General features: G+C 35.6%; 2 protein-coding genes across 2 annotated transcripts; one reads left to right on the top strand and one right to left on the bottom strand.

The window, feature by feature from the left end:
• Positions 1-503: 503 nt before the first annotated feature.
• LOC127089106 (pentatricopeptide repeat-containing protein At1g53600, mitochondrial-like) lies at positions 504-1,343 on the bottom strand. The gene has a single exon (XM_051029347.1). The coding sequence runs from the start codon at positions 1,341-1,343 to the stop codon at positions 504-506; it is 840 nt and encodes a 279-aa protein (XP_050885304.1).
• Positions 1,344-13,276: 11,933 nt separating this feature from the next.
• On the top strand, positions 13,277-16,587 carry LOC127084497 (receptor-like protein EIX2). Its single transcript, XM_051024994.1, has one exon. The coding sequence runs from the start codon at positions 13,363-13,365 to the stop codon at positions 16,522-16,524; it is 3,162 nt and encodes a 1,053-aa protein (XP_050880951.1). The 5' UTR covers positions 13,277-13,362; the 3' UTR covers positions 16,525-16,587.
• The last annotated feature ends 3,955 nt before the right edge of the window (positions 16,588-20,542 follow it).

Genomic DNA, 20,542 nt, shown 5'->3' on the forward strand with positions numbered 1-20,542 from the left:
CAAAACCCTCGATCGCACTCCCTCTATCTCACAAAGAAACCCTCAATCGCGCCTCTCTTTCACTTCCTCTTCTCTCGATCGCGTCTCCCCAACCCCAAATACCCTCAACCTCACTCAAATTGCAAGAAACCAACGGTTGTAACGAAGGAGATTACCTTCGGCGGTGGCAACAATGGCGAATCTCGAGCCTCCCCCCCTTTCGCCTCCTCCCGATAGGTTTGTTTGTTGTTTAGAAATTTTTAGGGTTTTTGTGTTTTCGCCGCTAACTAACCTCTTTTTTTCTCTCTGAAATCGCTCTCCTCTATTTATCTCAAGGATTAGGGTTTTCGGATTGATACTCAAGAGCTCAATGGGGAAATTTTCAGAAGCGCTTTTGTCCGCTCAGAAACGAGTTATCCTGTTTGATGCTACTTTCTGGAAAGGTAATCTGTACCTAGCTTTTTCATTTGCTTTTGTCCCAATGCCAATTTTGGGAATTTTCTGAAATTTACTGGCTTGGTAAATTAATTTGTGTCTTTTGTTACTGCAGTAATTGGTGAGCGCTGGTTTGATTCTGTGGTGTTAAATAAATTCCATCCCTCTTCTTCAATCAGTCCTGCATGAGTACATGCTGAAAGAACCGCAAGGAAAGTAACATGGTTATGTTCAAGGCTTTCATTCTGCATTCTTTTATAAATATCGAGAGCTTCTTCGCCAAAGCCATTTTGTGCAAAGCCATTGACAACTGAGTTACAGGAGACAACATTTGGTTCGTCGACGTCTATGAAGATCTTGTAGGCATCGGTTACGTTTCCACACTTGGCATAGAATGATATAAGAGAATTTTGTATCGAAAGATCATGTTCCAGGTTCATCTTCAGAACATGGGAATGAATCTGAAGCCCTTCATTCAGTGCCGCCAAAGCAGCCGAAGAAGCAAAAGAACTACTAATAGTTACAGGATTTGGCCCGCACCCTTCCTGATTCATCCGAACATACCAACGCAAAGCCTCCTCGAACTCATCATTACTCACAAAAACGGATATAATAACTATCCATACAAAATCATCTTTCTCTTTCAACATATTAAACAGTTCAATGGCCTTTCCAATTCTTCCATCCTTTGCAAATCCCCTGATCATGGCTGTCCAAGTGACAGTGTTTTTATGGGACATTCTGTGGAATATTGTTTCTGCTGCTTTAACGTTGCCGTTTCGACCATAATTTGGTTGATGTTGCTGTGATTTTGTTATGGATTTATTGCAGGATTCTTGTGCACCAACTGAAAGCATACAGTTGCGGGATGCAATTCTCATGGCAGCAGCTTGCACTGGATTTTGATCTCCATTCGGGTTATGCACCATCATTTGTTGTTGCTGCTGCTGTAATTTGTGTATTCTGACACCGTTGCGCTGAATGGTACCAAATATGTCACAACATTTGCCATCGCATTCTGAAGCTCAACCTCGTCGGTTTCATCTGCATCAACTTTGGATTTTAGTAGCCGAGAGAGTGTCTCTTCTGCAGTATCAAAGTGTCCTTGTCGTGCAGCATGAATGAGAGCAGTTTCTCCATCATCATCTTCTGGCTCCGTGACTTCAAGACACGAGGTATGGATATTTCTTCCCAAAACTATTTCTCTTTTCTTCATTTCCTGCATTAAACTGAGCCTAAACCTTGCCAATAATGTCTGCAACTACAGGAGGCACGGGATCTTTGGTAATGGCGGATACATATTTGGCAATGGGTGATTTTGGTGACTGCTGAAGTTTTCCAATTAGAGGAAACCAAGGTGATGAACGGGTGAACTGTCTGCAGAGCAGATTTTTGCAGGGTTATGATTGTCTTTATAATTGCAGGATTCCCAACTTTCCCAACTTTTGCCCATTTTGAAAAGCATGTGCAAGCATTGGGAGAATGAGCATTTACATTACAATCACCGATTGGTCATGCCCAAGTTGCTCTGATTGGAAAAGGTTGTAGGTTGCTTCAAACTGTTTTCTTCCCTTTTTTATGGTTTGAGTTTCTTTCCATGACAGTTTGTTTCTCTTGCTGTAGCACAGACCAGAAGGCTTCCAACAATACCGAATGACGCTGCCACTAAGATTGTTGAATGACAAATCAAGAAAAGTAGGTTGCGTCATGTTTGCCAACGACCATTGAAGAATTTATCAGAAAGATCAAGCGTTTGAAACATGGACAGTTTTCCTAACTCTGAACTGATTGGTCCAGTTATGTTGTTCTGTAACATAATAGTTTGAAGATTTGTTAACTTTCCAATACTTGGTGATAATGCAACAGAGGAATTCTGACAATTTGTTTGTACTTATTATATTTCTAAACAGTGACAATGCCTTCACTCTCTTACGGATCACTGAATTGGCTATACTGTCAAAAAAAATCTGCCACATGCTTTAAGAGAAATTTCCCTGCAATGCGCTAAATGCATGATTTTGTCCAACAACTATGATTGTTTTGCATTAGACTCAACTCCTGTTCTCTACTTACCACTTGCAAAAGGATGAGTGCAGAAAATTCAACAAAAAAAAATATAGCAATGAACTCTGAGCATTATAAACAAAAGTTGTTTCTTCTGAAGACATGTCAAGCACAGTGTGATAAAATAAGTGATGCATGTTCCACTCCCACATTTCTAAAGAAATCGGTATTAATATTTTGTAGGCATCCAAAATAACATCATGATCAAACCAACCCAAACTAGATGTTGTATTCAGCTGACGAAGAAGTTTGGCCACCGTTAACACTTAACGACTCTTGAGTAGCAAACTGGCCCACATGAATGATTAATTAAATGAGCGATGCTTCCTGCTCTGGTGGCCTCAAAGTCTCTTTGATGCATGCTCTCATCATTAAATAATAAAGGATGTAAAACAGATGACAAAAGAGCAAAACTCGAAACAACTCTTTGCTTGTTGTAATTTATATGCAATATCCAAGATGAATGCACCAAATTCCAAGTAAACTGTGCATCTATCACATGACTACAGGAAACAACTGCACTTGGTGTCACTTTGGCAACTAGCTCAAGTAACATTATGAGTGATCTTAGCATGGATAAAACAGGACCTCCAGCATTTTCACGGCCCTCAAACGAGATCACCGAAAATGCATCTCAGAGTGTCATCTGAGAAAGAAGTGTAGTTTTCTTCCAAGTGAATCCCATTTTTGAGAGCACGAGAAGGAATTGGCAGCAAAAATTCTAAGCATGCCCACTTAATATCCAACAAAATAGCCCTTCGAGATCTTTCAAAAATTCCGGCTCCTAGGAGATCACTTGACACTCACGAAAAGGGAGTACCACATTAGAGGAATAAATGAATGAAATGATGATACGAATATCAGGGTCAAAATCAGGGTGTGACAGTGTAGAAATCAGTTGAGGAAAAGGTAGATGAGTGGGAGAAACTCAATCTGTTGCTACTAAAAATCTGGGAACGAAGCCCATGGCATTCACCATGAGTTCAATATAGGTGATGTGGTAAGTGAGGGGGCTATGGAGAGCACCATGCCCTTGTGGCGAACAACACATGTAGAAAACGTCACTTATGAAGTGTTTCATGCTTATGTGCTCTTTTTCTTCACTTTTGGGTCAATTTTGCTTCACTTTATCTCATGCCAACTGCAAATGGAGAATCTCTACAACACGATCAAGATACAAACATAACACTAGATATAAATGCAAAATGGATATAAAACATATAAAGTGTTAATTGTCAGGCGTAGGGTGTGGGGAGTCATTGAATAGATACTGGATTGCTAGAATAAGTAATTACTTTTCTCATTTTCGGTTGTAACTGAATTGTATTGAATGGAAAGGTTAGTTACATGAGGTGGCACCTAGTTGTACATAGAGTAACAACCAGGTGACCTGGTATAACATGTAAAATACAGGATAACTGATCATTGTCAGTTTTGCTAGAGTAGAAAGCCCTTAGATAAGTTATTCCTAATACATCTCTAATACATCCCCCCAACACACACACACACACACACACACACACACACACACACGCACACAAACTCATAGAGGATAAGTCACCCTTAGTTTGTGCTTCAACTCAATAAACTTAGAGGAGGCTAGAGGTTTGTTGAGCACATGTACCAATTGATCTGAGCCAAGGAAATGAAGAACATTGATCTGTTTGGCCAAAAAAACTTCCCTGACAAAGAAAATATCAATTCCAATGTTCTTGGTCTTAGAATGCATTATAGGATTGTGTGCAAGCGTAACTGCAGTCTGATTGTCACACATGATGACTAGAGATTTGGTGAGAACATATATAGTGATTTTGGGTCTTCTATATTCAGCTTTAATGCTTAACCTAGCCACCATCAGATATTTTTTGGACTACCAAGATATGGAATTTAACCCAAAGAAGATAGTTTTCCTTGAAGTGCTCCTTATATCATCATGATTTAAGGCCCAATCTGCATCACAAAAGACATAAAGAGAAGGAAAATTAGTTGGGGAAAGATGAGAGAGAGGGAGGCCTTATTAAAGTGTATGTCGCACCTCGGGAAAATGGGGACACGACTTTAAGCGAAGCGCGATCGCACGCTCGCATTGATGGACTGAACAGAGTCGCCACCGAACTTTATTTATTCCTAAAATGGAAAGGGGAAATATCGATAAAACCTCTAAAAGAAAGGATAAGATATGGTCATCGCAACCAATATCAGGGTTCGGGAGTCGATTACGCAAGTGAAAGGTATTAGCACCCCTCACGTCCGTTGTATTCAACGGGAACCGTTTAGTTAGTTTCGTTTTGAATGTTAGCTTATGTTAGTCTTCTCAAGTTATTATGAGGGAAAGAATAATAGGATCAAAAGAAAAGAGAAGATGTTTTTGGATTTTTTGCAATAAAGGGGACTAAACCTAAGTTTTTTATTAGTGGGCCTGATAAGATTTACAAATCCTGCTCCTACGTATCTCAATAGAGAAGTCAAGGCTTACGTAGTTCTGGGTAGAAAAATGTTTGTTTGTCGGTCGATTTTAGCAAAAGCTATATTGTATTAATCGACGAAAACATTGTTTTACCCAAAATAGATGAGGAGCGGACGTATACCACACATCGAATGGATTTACAAATCTGCATTCGGAAAAACGTCACTTATCTCGACTCAACAATCGTGGCCGAAACATTGTTTTGCATCACCTTAAGACAATATATCTTTCATTTATGAAAAAGGTTTTTGATTAACCGCACGGAAGCGAGAAAAAGAGTTTGATTGGTTGGATGTATTTTGAGTAATGGCGAGAACTTGGATGAGTGAGATATCCATCTCGAATCCTAGTCTCAGGAGTGCACGGTATACACCATGATCCATTTCCATCTTTATTGACAAAAGTGTTTAATAAAGATTAAGTATTTTTAGGTTCTGAAAGACGAATATTTAAGAACGAGACATAAGCCCCAAGATCGATAATTCAGGGTTCCACCGGAATGCAAGATTCCAATGGTCCTTTTTCATTCGAATTATTTAGAAAAAAAAGTTTGGATATGGTATTTGATTTTAAGAAATATCTCTCAATATGTGATCAAGGATGGATTCACATATATGATTTGAGACAGTTTGACTTGGTTACAAAAATTATTTGAAGTCGAAATTGAAATGGTTTAATGGAAAATGAAAACTCAATAAGAACAAGACATGTGCTTTTGGACTCAATTGTTCAAGGGTTACACTGGAATGCTAGATTCCAACGGTCCTTTTCTTTCGAGTTTGTTTAAGAAAAGATTTTTGTAAGTTATGTTAAGAAATTATAAAAGATATAAATAAAACAGCAAGTATAAAAAATAAAACAAATGGAGAAAAGACAATTGAATATTGCACTTGGTTTAAGAGAGGTCAATTGATACCTGATCAAGGTTTAATTCAAATAAATTGAGACATGATTTAAATTGAAATTGAAATGGTTTAAAATGAATTGAATTTAGACATGATTTAAATTGAAATTTGAAATGGTTTTAAAATGAATTGAATTTTAAAATAAATTAAAATTGAAAAAATAATTTAATTTATGATCAAAATGAAACAATGACCTTAATTACTTATCTTGGAGATTAGTAATTAGTTATATGAATTAAATAACCTAATTGAAATTTTTTATAAATTGAAATTGGAATGGTTTAAAAGGTTGGATTTTTTTAGAAATTAAAAAAAATGATTTGATTCATCAAACTGTGAAAACGTTTCAAGCAAAACTAGATTTCGATTTGAATAATCAAACAGAAACAACATAAAGACTTGACATCCAAACCAAGACACAAAACAAACTTAATAAAATTTAACATATCAAAATAGGCCAGATTCAAAATCAACCACATATTTGATCTTTACTCAAAGATCCAAGAGTGAAGCCTGCTTTGCCAATTAGCAGCACCCTTAGGGAACCACAGAGCAATTTCCTTGTTAGCACTTTCAACAGCATCACTTCCATGAATAACATTTCTGCCAATGTCAAAGGCGAAGCCACGATCCAAACGCTCCAATAAAAAAAGAATGGCAAGGCAGTTATAACTGGAAAAATGTATAAGGCATCTGGAGCAAGAAAAAGACACCCATAGAAGCCATATGCTCTCCAGATTGAACATGTTGAAACCCAACAAACCTAATCTGCATAGCAAGCAACATTCCCAAAACATACATGCAATTATAAGCAACATAAAGTCGCAAAGAGTATCTCCCAGTTACCAACAACACCAACACATAAAGCGGAACCAAATTGATAATAAACACATAACCACCCCAAGCCGAAACCATATAGAAATAACCAAATGCAGATGCCAAAGACCACGACAATGATCCAGTATTCACCGCTTTCACAAACAAATAAAAAGTCAACAACAACACGAAAATCGCAACTCCTTCATTATCATAAGATCCAGCAACAGATCTCGAAATGTAGCCCGGACAAATCGCAATCAAAGTCGTCGCAACAATTCCAGCACCAAAACCAGGCACAGGACCCTGAAACAAGTTATTAGTCAAGTTCACAACTTTAAGCGACTTCAGGCTAACCAATGAACTGGGAACAACACCAGTGAAAGAGTTATCCCTTAAACTCAAAACCTCTAAATCCTTCAACCCTTCAAAACTAGGTAAAGGACCGCTAAAAGCATTAGAATGCAACCAAACCTCAGTCAAAGAAGTCATATTCTGCAAAACCTCAACCGACCCAGTAAGCTTACCATCACTCTTCTGACCATTCAACCACAAAGACTCAACCTTTAAACCAGAAAAGCTCTTCGGCAACACAACCTCAAGATTATTGAAGGCTAAATGCAAAAGGGTCAGAACAGGAAAAACATCATCACCCAAAAAATTCGGTAACTTACCCTTCACATTAGCATTGTTAGCAGAAAAATTCTGAAGCGAAGAAGCATCTTTAAGAGACACAGGAATCTCCCAAGGCTCAAAAGGATTATCATCGATCTCTACAGAAGCAAGCTGAGACATACCAGCAAAAAAAATCGTCGGGAATCACTGTAAAACGGTTACTACTCGCCATGAAAACTTGAAGAGAGTTTAACCCGTTTAAACTCGGGAGAGGACCCGAGAAATTGTTGAACTGAAGCTCCAAGTGTTGTAACTCGGTTAAGTTGTTGAGGCTCCGAGGGATTGTGCCGTGGAGATTTTGACGACCGATTTGGATTCGAGTAACCCGGTTATCGCCGGAGCATGAAACGTGGGTCCATTTACATGGATCCGGGTCGGACCAACCGAGTGAATCGGGCAGGTTGATATTTCTTTTGAGAGATAACATGACTGAAGTGTCGTCGTTTTGGGAGTGAGTGAATAGGGTAATAATGAAGAGGAAGAAAGAAAGAGTTAAAGGGTTTAGTACTATGATGTTTTTCTTTATGTTGTTGTTGTTGTGGAAGAGAAGAGAAGAGGAACGATTTTTCCTTATCTTTCTATCTTCATTTTTATGTGGAGTGAGGTAGGTGGAGAGAAATGGAGGGTTGTTGGTTCGATTTGTGGAAGATGAGAGGTGGTCGGGTGTATTTGTGTAAGGAAGACGACGGCGGAAAGAGGATGGGTCAGCGGTGTTTGTCGGCGTCGTGGAGGTGTGGGAACGGCGGAAGGCAACGGAGGGTATGATGAGTAGAGAGTGGACGTCGCGGAGATGAAGGTGAAGGGTTTGCGGCGGTGGGTAGATGGGGTTTGTGTGTCGTTGGTGGCGAAGAAGAAAAACTTCTTCTTATTTCCTGTTTTTCTTTTTCAGCTGAGAGAGGAAAGAGAGATGAGTGGAGGTGAGATGATGAGAAGCGAAGAGGAACCATCCTCTCAACTCCCTTTTTCCTTATTTTTCTTCGTGAGTTCAGAGGTTCCAAGAATCCACCCAAAATAAATCATCCTCTCCCCTTTTGAATTGGAAAAGTCCACTTCTTAAAAATAGTATTGTATCTTATTTTGAAAACAGGTTACCAATACTTTTTTCTGTTCTGAAAATAAGGCCCCTTTTCCATTCTTGTGTCACATGGATTTCCAATTTTGTGGACTGCTTTCCTCTACCTCCCAAAAGCAAGATGTCGCACGTAATGTTTTTGTGTGTCTCTTCCTTCACATAGTACACATATTATATTACTAGGGTTTTCAAACTTTTACAATGACACAAATGCCCTTAAGATGATTTATGATTTAGAAAGAGTTTAGAACAATTAAATGCAAATAGAATTAAAATAATTAAAACAACAAGAGGATTAACCCTATTTATTTTTCTAAACATTTTGATAAAAAGTGAAATAAATTGACTAAGAAAATGAATAAAATTTGAGCGTGAAAATGCCTAAACAATTAAAATGAATGTACCAAAATGATCAGTGCGAAATAAACTTATTGGAAAAATACAACGTTTCTTTTAATTTTGAAATAAATTTTGACCGGTTAAACAGGCTTGAGCTGATCAGAAAGTGGCCGAAAAATTAGCTGAAAAATAAATCGAGCATACCAGCTTAAACTACGTGAAACGTAGATTAATAAAGTTGATGTCTGGAAGCTTGATTTTAAAAGTTTTGGTCCACTGATTTGACGCACACCCATTGATTAATTCAACCGGTTTGTCTGTAGATCCGAAAAAATTATTTCGACTGATATTTTAGGCACTATGCGGTATGGAATGCATGGTATGCTATGTAGACATGCAATAACTATGATGAATGTATTGAATCAGTGATTCAGGGTCAAAATTGAGGTATGACAGTGTCCCTTTGAGATATCTAAGTATCTTCTTCACTTGTACCCAATAAGTCTCAAGAGAATGAGACATGAATTGGCAGACAGTGTTGACTGAGTAGGCAATATCATAACATGGGATTCTATTTTATTGAGTTGGAAGGTTACCTGCATTGGAGTGGACAAGAGTCACTTGTGTTTGTGTTTTGCAAGAGATCTCTAATATATTTGGATTGAGACAACATAAGAGAGCTAGTAGAATATTTTTTAACCACGATTCCTAGGAAATAATCAAGATCACAAAGGTGTTTGAGAGAGAAATAAATATTGAGTTTTGGGATGACTTCCTGAAGAAGATATTTGGAGTTGCCACTCAAGAAAATGTCATCCACATATACCAAGAGATAAATAGTGTTCCCTTTGGAGAAATATGTAAACAATGAATGATCATATTTTCTTGCTTTGAATTGGAGCTTGTGCAAGGCAATTTGAAGTCTTTCAAACTACTTCCTAGGAGCTTGCTTGAGCTTATAGAGGGCCTTGTGGATTTTTCACATAAGAGTAGGGTCAACACTAACAAAACCATGGGGTTTCTCTATGTAAAATTTCTCATACAACAAGGTATTTAGAAAGGCATTATTGACATCATGTTGTTGGATGGACCACTTGTGAGATGTGGCAATTTTAACACCCTAAACCACGATTATAATTTATAAAACATTGTGGAAAATATTAAGATGAAATAAGGGTGTCACATTGACAAAATATTCAACTTTTATTCCTAAGGTGGAATTTAAATTCAAAAAATAGCATAGTAATTTCATTTAAAACAAATCATAAGACATACCAAAGTATTCCCAACCCGATGTTATAATATTAGAGCAAAAGATATTAAGGCCACAGGTTCTTATGAACCTAAACATATCAACACTATCGGTTATGGCTACACTTTAGTTTGCCTTGAACCTAAACTATCAAGATTCAACATCGCTTACTCACGAGGTGGCTATCAATTCAATTTATCATAAACATCAGAACTCTTTTCTCAACAATTATCACCTAAACATCATAAATTAAGTCGGAGAACCAGAATTATTAAAAAAATTGAGTCAAACTTCGGTCAACACAGAATTATTACAAAATTATATATATACGTGTTTAAACCAAAAACAACTATGACACATGATATACAAGAATGCCTAATCGAAAACTAATATCTATGTACAATATCCATATTTACACATAATTCACAGTGGAAGATCACGATAACCAAAGTCTTTGAAACATCATCAGACAAGCTTGTCCTTGCCTTCAACCTGCAAAGAATCACCTTAAAAACAATAATAATAGCAAGGTAATATAATAAGCTCAGTGAGTTCCCTTATCATATGGGTCCACTCGGCTCTAAAAGGAGCTTTTATCGGAACCTCAACTTAATCTTCTCGATAAAATAATACATGTGTGCACTTACATAATAAATAAAGGATTAAGCATCCAAGGGATATTTGCATGGTATGGAGACATGTAACTTGAGTTCACATAACTCAATAAATCACTACTCAAAAAAGAAAACAAAGCATCTTTCCTCGACCAGACCTACGTCTAGGGTAAGACTCGGGTCATATATGTTTGTATGATTCGACTTTCTTGTGGATTCGGATTCTCCATGGGACTCAAACCTACTTCAATAATTGTCATTCCTTTCTCTTTCTCCTTGTACAAGCGCTAGTGGTAGATCTGTCATTTCGCAAGGGTGATTTACAGAATCATTGAAGCCCAAAAGACCTTTGTCACCGTATAGACTCAGATCCAACTAATGAGTCTGAGTTGCTCGAGCACATCACTGTAGAGGACATTACACAAACTTCTATTGTCCACGAGGAATTTTACTACAATGCTACCCATTAAGTAATTGTTATAACAAATACAACTCTGCGTTTGGGATTCCATCTACCTTATTGCGATCTCGAAATTCTCGCATCAACATGTCTTTATTTTGTGGTATGGTATCATTCGTTTCTTGGATAGTACTCTCTGATGGTTGATCTTCATCACACATCGCTTTCACGCAGATCACATCGATGACGAAGGATTGAGGTGGTGCAAGATCGGAGGATTTGGAAAAGCTCTTCTGTGTGCTGTTGGAGGTTATTCTAGCCAATCTTATATTGGTTATGGTAGAGATCTAACTTTTATAGAGAATGAATAGATGATGGAGTTTTGCCGGAATTAAAGGATAATTCTGACATATGGCACCAATATTTTGTTAGATAACCAGAATTGATCAAAAATTGGAGCTTGAAAGATGCAATGAATGGCCCGGGGTTATGATGGGGAAAGGGAAAGGTTGAATTGTAAGGTTAGCATTCTAACGCTCAAATTAAAACATGAGTAAGATGATTGAATAAATTTTAAATTTGAATTGTGTACCTGAGAAATGGTGTGCCTTTTCTTTATAAGATGAGGCAATTATAACAAAGTGCTAATCTTTAGGGGCGTGAGACGGAGAGTCAGTGGATGGATCTTTGATTTAGAGCTCTTGTGCTCTACTCCAGGCTAACGATCATACCCTATGGAAAATATCAAAGATCATTGCCTTCTCTGGGCCGCGGCTTCAAGGCCTTCTGGCCAACCTAAAAGATATATATCATTCTATACAAAACAATTCTTTAACAAATGTTAAAGATTTTTCCATATTTTTTAATTATTTCTAAATCACCCATTCTCCTCGTCTCCAAACTCTCAAACAAAGTCTAAAAATTTGTCATGTACTATATTGTATAATACTTATCCTTTTGTGAATCAAACATACCCTTAAAGTCGAGCAAAGTAGAATTGCCACCGATACCATGAAAGTTCCTTTCCTTCCATGGCAACCATGGCGGCCTGCATTTAAGTGTAATGTACAATTCAAATTATAATAACTACTTGCTAATTCCTGAAGAATGAAACTTATGTGTAGAACTTCATATTAGAGAATTTAATCTATTACTCTCAAGTTTGACCTGACATGTTCACATAGTTTCATAATTAAAAAAATGTTATTTCCATTGTTTACCTTTGAAAATTTTATATACAGTAAAAAGAAAACCACTTTGGAGAAATGTTAAAAAAATGAAGAAAAAAAAATTGGTAGTTATGCAGAAAAATCCGGTACGAAAAATTTCAGAAAAAGGTGGAATTTATACAATTTTATCGGATATTTTGAAAATCGGTATGAGTTTTTATTGATTTTTCCGATATTTTGTTGCATTTATACCGCACATTTTCAAAAAATCAGTATTTTCTGAAATTTTATTGCACATTTTAAAAAATATGGTACATTTATACGTCTTTTTTTGAAAGAATCGGTATTTCTGGGGGAAACTTATAACTCCTACAGAATATTTAGAAAAATCTGGTATAGATAATAAAAATTGGATATTTTGAAACTTATGATATTTTGAATTTTTGCAGTGTAAAAAATTCGGTAGTTCAAAATGCTACATAAGTGCGGTCTAAATCCTCATCAACATGATTCCCCTACAGATTTGATACAGGTTTTCACCAAAAACACTGTTTGTTTTACTTCCATATTTTGTGTTTAACTTGTTCAATACTCAACGAGTTTTCGGTATCTCTAACATTGACATTGACGATTTATTCTGTATATATTGTAAATGATATGTATTTTTCTTTCGAACTGACGTGTTAGAATGGTTCAAAATATTAGGTATGTTTTATAGGTTCCTAGATTTTTCATAAATTGCCAGTAATTTTTCAAAATTTTGAAAATCTCTAACTTTTCTTTACAATATTCAATAATTCTTCAGATAACCGCAAAAAAATCCGATAATGTTTTAGAAAAAATGCGGTAATTGCAGGTACTTTAAAAAATCCAAAATTGTATGTGGAGTGATAGAATACATTTTCTTCATATTATACATAATACTAGTGGCACCTTATAGAGCCCACAACTATAAGAAAACGCCAACTTGATAAAATAAAACCATAAGCAAGGCCACGATTTTGACTGACAGTGAAGTCAATATTCTTGCCATTGTTTTCAAAGTTAAAGCGCGTTTTCTCACTATTAATCAAGAAAAAGGAGAGTGTATTCTCATTACACAGAAAACAATTATCATATAAGTCAAAAACTTGTTCATGGAAAATCACTAACCTCCACTCACCACTTCCCTCAAAATGTGTAGATACCAAACCTTAGTTTTTATCATTATCTTACATTTTAGTACGTATGCTCTATTGTGTTCCAGTGACCATTCATCATTTGGTTGCATGCAGCAAGAGAGGCAAGCTCTTGTTGAACTCAAAGGAAGTTTCAATGATCCTTCATATAGACTTTCCTCTTGGGAAGGAAACGATTGTTGCAGATGGAAAGGTATAAGCTGCAGCAACATTACAGGACATGTTGTCAAGATTGACCTTAGGAATCCATGCTATCCACCAAGAGGAGAAGATTATCAACCAAACTGTTCCTTCTCAAAATCTAAGCTTGAAGCTCAATATCTCCATCCTTCTCTTTCAAATTTCAAATATCTTACCTATTTAGACCTTAGTGGAAACAGTTTTAATTCAAGTCCAATACCAACGTGGTTCCATTCTATGAACCATTTACAACACCTTTCTCTCTCTGATTCCCATTTTAATGGCATCATCCCGAACAACCTTGCCAACCTCACAAAATTGACCTTTCTTGATCTCAGCTTCAATTCTTGGTTACACTCTGATGACATCTATTGGCTTTCAAATCTTTCATTGCTTCGGTATCTTTACATGAGTGATGTTTTTCTTGAAAGGGCGGAAAATTTATTCCAGGTACTTAACATGATTCCTTCTTTGTTAGAATTAGACTTGATGAACTGCAGTATATCGAAGACACGAAGTGATTATCATCCAATTGTTAGTTACTCAAGTTTTTCTAGCATTGAGACTCTTATTCTTGCTGATAATAGACTTGGTGGTTCAGATCTGAAGGCTTTTAGAAACATGAGTACTTCAATTGAATATATTGACCTTTCTAACAACAGTCTCAGTTCGGTTCCGTTTTGGTTGAGCAATTGTGCCAAACTTACCTATCTTTATCTTGAAAGCAATGCTCTTAATGGCTCACTTCCATCAGCTCTTCGAAATTTGACTTCTTTGACATTACTTGACATTTCTCAAAACAATATTGAATCTGTTCCATTGTGGTTAGGAGAGTTAGAGGGTCTTTTGTTTCTGAATCTTTCTTTGAATCATGTAAACCATATTGAGGGTTCTCTAACATCAATTCTAGGAAATATGTGTCATCTTCTGTCACTAGATTTGTCTCAAAACAGAATCCAAGGAGACGCTCTCGTCGGTAATTTACTCTCTCGATGCGTTCGTTTTGATTTACAGGAACTTGATTTGAACAACAACAATTTCAATGTTCAGCTGCCAACATGGTTAGGACATCTTGAAAATCTGGTAATCCTCACACTTCATTCAAGTTTTTTTCATGGTCCTATTCCAAATATTTGGGGAAAATTGTCAAGCTTGGAATACTTAAGCCTTGCTAACAATCACTTTAATGGATCTGTTCCAAACTCTTTGGGAAAACTTGGAAATCTAAGCATTTTAGACATTTCTAAAAACAACTTGTTAGGCGATTTTCCTTGTAGTATAACAACACTTGTCAATCTTCAATACTTGCTTCTGAACAATAATAATTTGTCTGGTTCTCTTCCTAACTGTATAGGACAGTTTGTCAATCTAAACACCTTGATTATTTCTTTTAATCGTTTTAATGGTGTTATTCCTAGGAATATTGAGAACATGGTTAGCTTAGAAAGCCTTGATGTTTCAGCAAATTTTCTGAATGGAACAATTCCACCAAGTATTGGTCAACTTTCAAATTTGCAGACCCTTTACCTTGGTAAAAATAATTTACAAGGGAAAATTCCTCTTACTTTTGGTAAACTTGTGAACCTTCAAAATTTAGATTTGTCTCTCAACAATTTGGAAAGTGTTTTTTCTGAAATAAACTTTCCCAAGTCACTGGCCTATGTGAACCTCACCAATAACCATATCTCTGGACCACTTCTCACAAATATTGCCCTTAGATTTCCTAATCTTACTCACTTGCTTCTTGGAAACAACCTCATAAATGATTCCATACCGAATTCGTTGTGCAAAATAAACTCGTTGTACAATCTTGACCTTTCCGGCAACAATTTAGTTGGCAACATTCCAGATTGTTGGAGTAAAAGTAAAAGATTGAACGAGATAAACCTATCATCTAACAAGTTATCAGGCGTTGTTCCAAGCTCGTTCGTTAATCTTTCCACTTTGGTCTGGTTACATTTGAACAATAATAGTCTTGAAGGAGAGTTTCCATCATTCTTGAGGAACTTAAAACAACTGTTAATCTTAGATATTGGAGAAAATCAAATGTCAGGGAATATACCTTCATGGATCGGGGATGTATTCTCCTTAATGCAAATTCTCAGGTTGAGAAAAAACAAGTTCCAAGGTAACATTCCATCACAGCTTTGTAAACTTTCAGCTTTGCAAATATTGGACCTTTCCAACAACAAGTTCACAGGTTCAATACCTCAGTGCATTGGAAATCTTACAGCAATGATTCAAGGATACAAACCGTCAGTTGTTTCCTTAGCTCCCGGAGAGCCGAGGTATTTTGAATGGTATGACCAAGATGTCAGCCAGATGATTAAAGGAAGAGAAGATCATTATACAAGAAATCTGAAACTTGTTGCCAACATGGACTTATCAAACAACAATTTAACTGGACCTATTCCTAAAGGAATAACTCTTCTTACTGCTTTACAAGGCTTAAACCTGTCACACAATTATCTATCTGGTGAAATTCCTATAACCATAGGGGACATGAAGTCACTTGAATCTTTGGATCTCTCTCGTGATCAACTTTCAAGCTCAATTCCACAAACAATGTCTAGTCTAACTTTTCTAAGTGTACTAAACTTATCCTACAACAACCTTTCAGGACCAATTCCACAAGGAAACCAGTTTTCAACACTAAATGATCCGTCTATTTATGCTGGCAACAGATTTCTGTGCGGTGCACCATTGTCCAATCATTGTGATGTTGATGAAGATGATAGAGATGAAAGTGGAGATGAAGACGGAGAACAAGACAAGGCGGAGAAATGGTTGTTTTACTTTGTGATAGCACTAGGATTTGGTAGTGGCTTTTGGGTTGTGATTGGTGTTTTGTTGTTGAAGAAGGGTTGGAGGCAAGCTTACTTTAGATGCATTGATGTGGCAGTGCATAAGATAAATGGCACATTTGGAAGAGAGTTAGCAAAGTTAAAGAAAACATGTATGGGAAACCCTATTGATTAGTGAAAAATACATATCTATTGATCATGTAATAAAAAAGAAATATAGATCAAATATTTTTTTCAACATTCTTTTACCAAATATAGTCAATTTTATGAATACTACATCTAATATATATGATGGACAATTGCCACTTCTATTACAAAAATAAGTATCTAATATTTTTTATTTAAAAAACGTGCATTTTATGAGACGGGTGGAATATAAAAATATTGGGAATAATAAAAATAAAATTTTAAAAAATAAATTAATTTATATTATAAATTAAAATAAATCATTCATTTTTAAAATATTATTTCTTTCAAATATGTTATATTATGGGGGCGAGAGTAATTTATATACATTTAATATATGTTAATACAACAATTGATCGTGTAAGAGTGGGCTCAACATTTATGATGTTTATTGTTAAATAGAATTTTACAATAATCTTATTCAACACGTGATTCGGATTCTAGCAAGTGATTTCAAAAATGTTTTTTTTGCGTATAATTTTTGTATAGTTTTCTCTTTTTTAGAGTTAGGCTATTTTGCACACTCACCACTAGAGAGGGCAATCGCACCATCTTTAGTGGATATATGTAAAAACATCAATAACAAATATGGTAAAAATCTGCAAAATAGTTATGAGGATATACAAATATAATTACGCACTAAAATAAATGGGTATGAGTGCATGTTCGAATACCTTAATATCAATTATATCACACACTCGCACATTATTTATTTATTTATTTATTATTTTTATTATAATATACACATGCACACTTATCAATTTTATTAAGTGTATCACAATTAAATTTATACACATTTTATTAAGTGTATCACAATTAAACTTGTATATATTTGGTTGTGAGACTTGTTATATTTGGCAAAAAGAGGTTATAACTCTAAAAATCAAATTAAACAAGATCTTAGAACCAAATGTCATCTTCGCTATTAACCTTTTAAAATTCAAGAGATCTTTAAATGTGTCGTACAAGAAGTACAATTTTGTGGTAAGAAAATTTGATAGTGAAAGTCATTCACATATCATTTGAGTTGTCACTATTGTTGTAAAAAGGTCATACCATTGCTAAATATAAATTTAGGAGATTTTTGGTTCCTAAAGGTGTATTTTAATGGTTTTCCAAATACAACAATATTCCCACTCACTCTCAAGGATCCAATGAAAATTGGATACCTATCACTCTTGTTTGACCTTGTAGGTTGAATATCTTGGCTCCATGGAAATAATGTGGTTTCTTGATAGTGATTGCTCAAGGCATATGACAGGTGATATTTTCCTATTCATTGACGCCAAAGAAGAAGGATTTTGCAACCTACAGAGATAACAATAAGGATGCAATACTTGATAAATGTAGTGTAGGAAATCCCTCTTATACCACTATCTCTGACATTGTGTATGCAATACTTGGTATCTAAAACTCCGGTTAGGTTGTTGATCGTGTTTTCTACACTACAATATTTTTCACATTAAACAACGGCTGAAAAATTGTTGTGTACAATGCGTTTAAGCAAGTCTTTGAATTTTAATTATTTAGTGTTTTTACAACAAAAAAAAAGAATCAAATCTATACTCAAACCCACACTCTTTAAATTTACATACATCACTGATCCACTCGAATATTTATGTTTCAATAATATGTTACGTCCATTTAATTTAATATACTACACAATAATAATATTTTTTTAATTAAAACTTAATTTGCACTTTTATTAGAACTGAAACGTGAAATTAGGTTTCACTCTTTGAAATTAAGAACCCGAAATTAGATTGCACTCTTATCATAACAGAATTGTGTGCCCTAACTTTCTTCATATTTCCTTTCATTCTCGCGAAAGATTTATGCCCTAGCTCTCACTCGTTCATCTTCGTTCTCTCATTCGTTCATATTAGATTTTTAAAGGCATGCTACAATTTACCATGATTTATGTAATGTTTGAGACTCATCCATTTTTATTTCTTATTGCTTTTAAACGAGTTTATTACCTATATAGAAATGAGTTTATTTGGAAAATATTTGGCGTTGGATCAAGTGTGGTTTTTATCTTTTGAAAAGGATTTATTTTTATCGTTTGATTTTATCTTTTTAGTTAGCATGCATTGAAAGAAAGAAATGAAATATAAACCTAAGCTATTACACTTTCATGGGAATGAGGGACATATGACCCACAATGAGGTGATGGTACCAAACAATACATGGAAATGAAATGGAAACCATACAAGTTACAACCCAAGTACCATGCATTGAAAACACTAAATGAAAGATAAATCTAAGTTATTAAACTTTCATGGGAAGGGGGAACATATGACCCACAATGAGGGGATGGTACCAAACAATACAAGGAAATGGAATGGAAACCATACAAGTTACAACCCAAGTACCATGCCTAAAAAAATCAAGTGACATGGTATTCTTACATGTAAACAATCAATACAAGGCAAATGATAAGCAATGATGATAATAGGAATATAACTTAGATTGAACTTGAAGTCATATGATCATGGCAAACACATAAGGCAAATATAGTTAGTATGGATCAAGGTAAATAGAAAATAATGCATCAAAGTAAGCATATTCAATGGCATCATAAAATCAAATGGAAATGAATTCCACATGGACAAATATCAAAGATTTATCTCATGATCATGGTGAAAGAAGTGACATACACAAGGCATACATCAAACAAATTGAAATGGCATTTTCAATTTACAAGATAACCATAAACCAATGGACAATCAAATGGAATTAACATAAGGTTCAGGAAATCATATAAACATGGCATACAGGAATCAAGTTAGCAAAAGGAAATCAAAATGGATTATAAAAACAAATTACATTTTAACCTAATCTAAAGATGAACACATATGGGTCAAACATGGCAATTTACAAGGTAATTAAACTCATGATCAACAATTAAAAGATTAATCATACAAAGTGGTAAAATGATGAAATACAAATCTAATATAAACACATCCAAGCATGGCCAAATTATTCAAGAGTTAATGGTAAAATGCATGTGAAGATATGGTAAAATAAATGGGAAAATATGGTGAAGAAATAGCAAACATACGGCAAGAAAATCATAGCAAAATGAACCAAAACATGGCGGTTAGAAGCATAATATAGGCGTGCAAACCATGGTTCTGCGCATGGGCCTGAGTAAGCCCATTATTCACTTTAACATGGAAACCAATGTGTGTGTGTGTAAAATATGTAGCATGCATTAATTATGGTAAATCCTAAGCAATCGGGGCTCATGCGAAATACAAGCAATGCACATGTAATGGATCAGCATACCAAATTCAAAAGGAATTAAAAGATTCAAATAAAACACGACAACAGAGAAATGAGATATCTAAGCAACTCATGCTAACCACCACCGTGGGCCACGCAGACTACCGCGCCGGAGGTTGCCTCTGACAGCAGTGGTGCCAAAAAAACTAAAATAGGATCATTATCTGAAGTGCCTTGCAATGCTAATCATGGATATGGAATCGAAATCATAAAATTCTCAAAGAGGTGCTCAAATTGAAGAGGAATAGGTCAAGAACCCAAGAGGTTCAGAGATATATTAAATGGCATGTATGAGGAATCAAGCCCCGAGAACTTAGGGCTTTGATTCCTCTAGGCAAGGTCTACATGGTGGTAACTAACAATGGAAGAAAAATGAAGGTTGAAGGTTACCTCAACGGAGAAGATGATCGGAAAATGCGTCAGGTGTGTTCGTTCCTTACTTCTTTTTGCTTTTATTCCTCCTCTTCCACTCTTCTTCTTTGTTCTTCCTCTGGAACTATGAGTTTGTGTGAGTTGAGTGAATTCTCGAGAGTGAGGTTTTGATGAAGATGAATGAAGTGATTCAGGGGAAATTTTAATGATGATGAATATGAGTGATTTCGGCGAGTGTTCAGGGAAGAGAGAGAGCTCTGAGATGAAAGGTGGTTGAGAGAGAGTTTGTGAGGATTTTCTTATTTATGAGAAATGCAAGGTTTAATGATTAAATTCAGTTTTAATGG

The sequence above is a fragment of the Lathyrus oleraceus genome, chromosome 1 (genome assembly GCF_024323335.1).
Source record: "Lathyrus oleraceus cultivar Zhongwan6 chromosome 1, CAAS_Psat_ZW6_1.0, whole genome shotgun sequence".
NCBI classification, from domain to species: Eukaryota; Viridiplantae; Streptophyta; class Magnoliopsida; order Fabales; family Fabaceae; genus Lathyrus; species Lathyrus oleraceus.